The sequence below is a fragment of the Buceros rhinoceros genome, unplaced genomic scaffold (assembly GCF_000710305.1).
Source record: "Buceros rhinoceros silvestris isolate BGI_N320 unplaced genomic scaffold, ASM71030v1 scaffold20892, whole genome shotgun sequence".
Classification (NCBI taxonomy): domain Eukaryota; kingdom Metazoa; phylum Chordata; class Aves; order Bucerotiformes; family Bucerotidae; genus Buceros; species Buceros rhinoceros.
Window position 1 is genome coordinate 2,738 of NW_010397385.1, and position 595 is coordinate 3,332.

At 66.2% G+C, this 595-nt stretch overlaps 1 protein-coding gene across 1 annotated transcript in view; it reads left to right on the top strand.

The window, feature by feature from the left end:
• Nucleotides 1-595, top strand: part of LOC104502288 (matrix metalloproteinase-9-like) — a 4,899-nt gene that overhangs the window by 1,082 nt on the left and 3,222 nt on the right. Inside the window, exons 3-4 of the mRNA XM_010146244.1 lie at nt 76-224; nt 470-592. Coding sequence (XP_010144546.1) covers nt 76-224; nt 470-592 — 272 coding nt within the window. The remainder of the gene's footprint in view (nt 1-75; nt 225-469; nt 593-595) is intronic.

Consider the following 595-nt stretch of genomic DNA (forward strand, 5'->3'; position numbering starts at 1 on the left):
GGCCTGGAGCAGGTTCACTGCTGTGTCGTGAGCAGGGACACAGCAGTGCTGACCCCCCCCACCTGTGCCTGGCAGGGTGATGAACTACTCCCCTGACCTGGACCGTGCTATCATCGATGACGCCTTCAAGCGGGCGTTCAAAGTGTGGAGCGACGTGACGCCCCTCACCTTCACCCAGATATACAGCGGCGAGGCAGACATCATGATCATGTTCGGCAGCGGAGGTGATGTCCCCTGGGGAGGCTGGGAGCCGGCTCAGCCATGGGAGAGGGCTGGCGATGTGCCCTGCCTGCAGGACCATCACCCCGCGTCTCCCCAGGCTGTGCTCAGAGTCCCTCCACCCCGGCATGTGCCAACAGGCACATGTGCTGCGGGCACGCAGGGGGGGCGCAGGGCTCGCCTGCTCGGGAGTCCGGGGGCATGGGGGCTCTGCTGGCAGGGCTGGCTCTGAGGGTGCTTCTCCCTGCAGAGCACGGGGACGGGTACCCCTTTGACGGCAAGGATGGGCTCTTGGCCCACGCCTTTCCCCCGGGCCGGGGCGTCCAGGGCGATGCCCACTTTGATGAGGACGAGCTCTGGACACTGGGAACTGGCA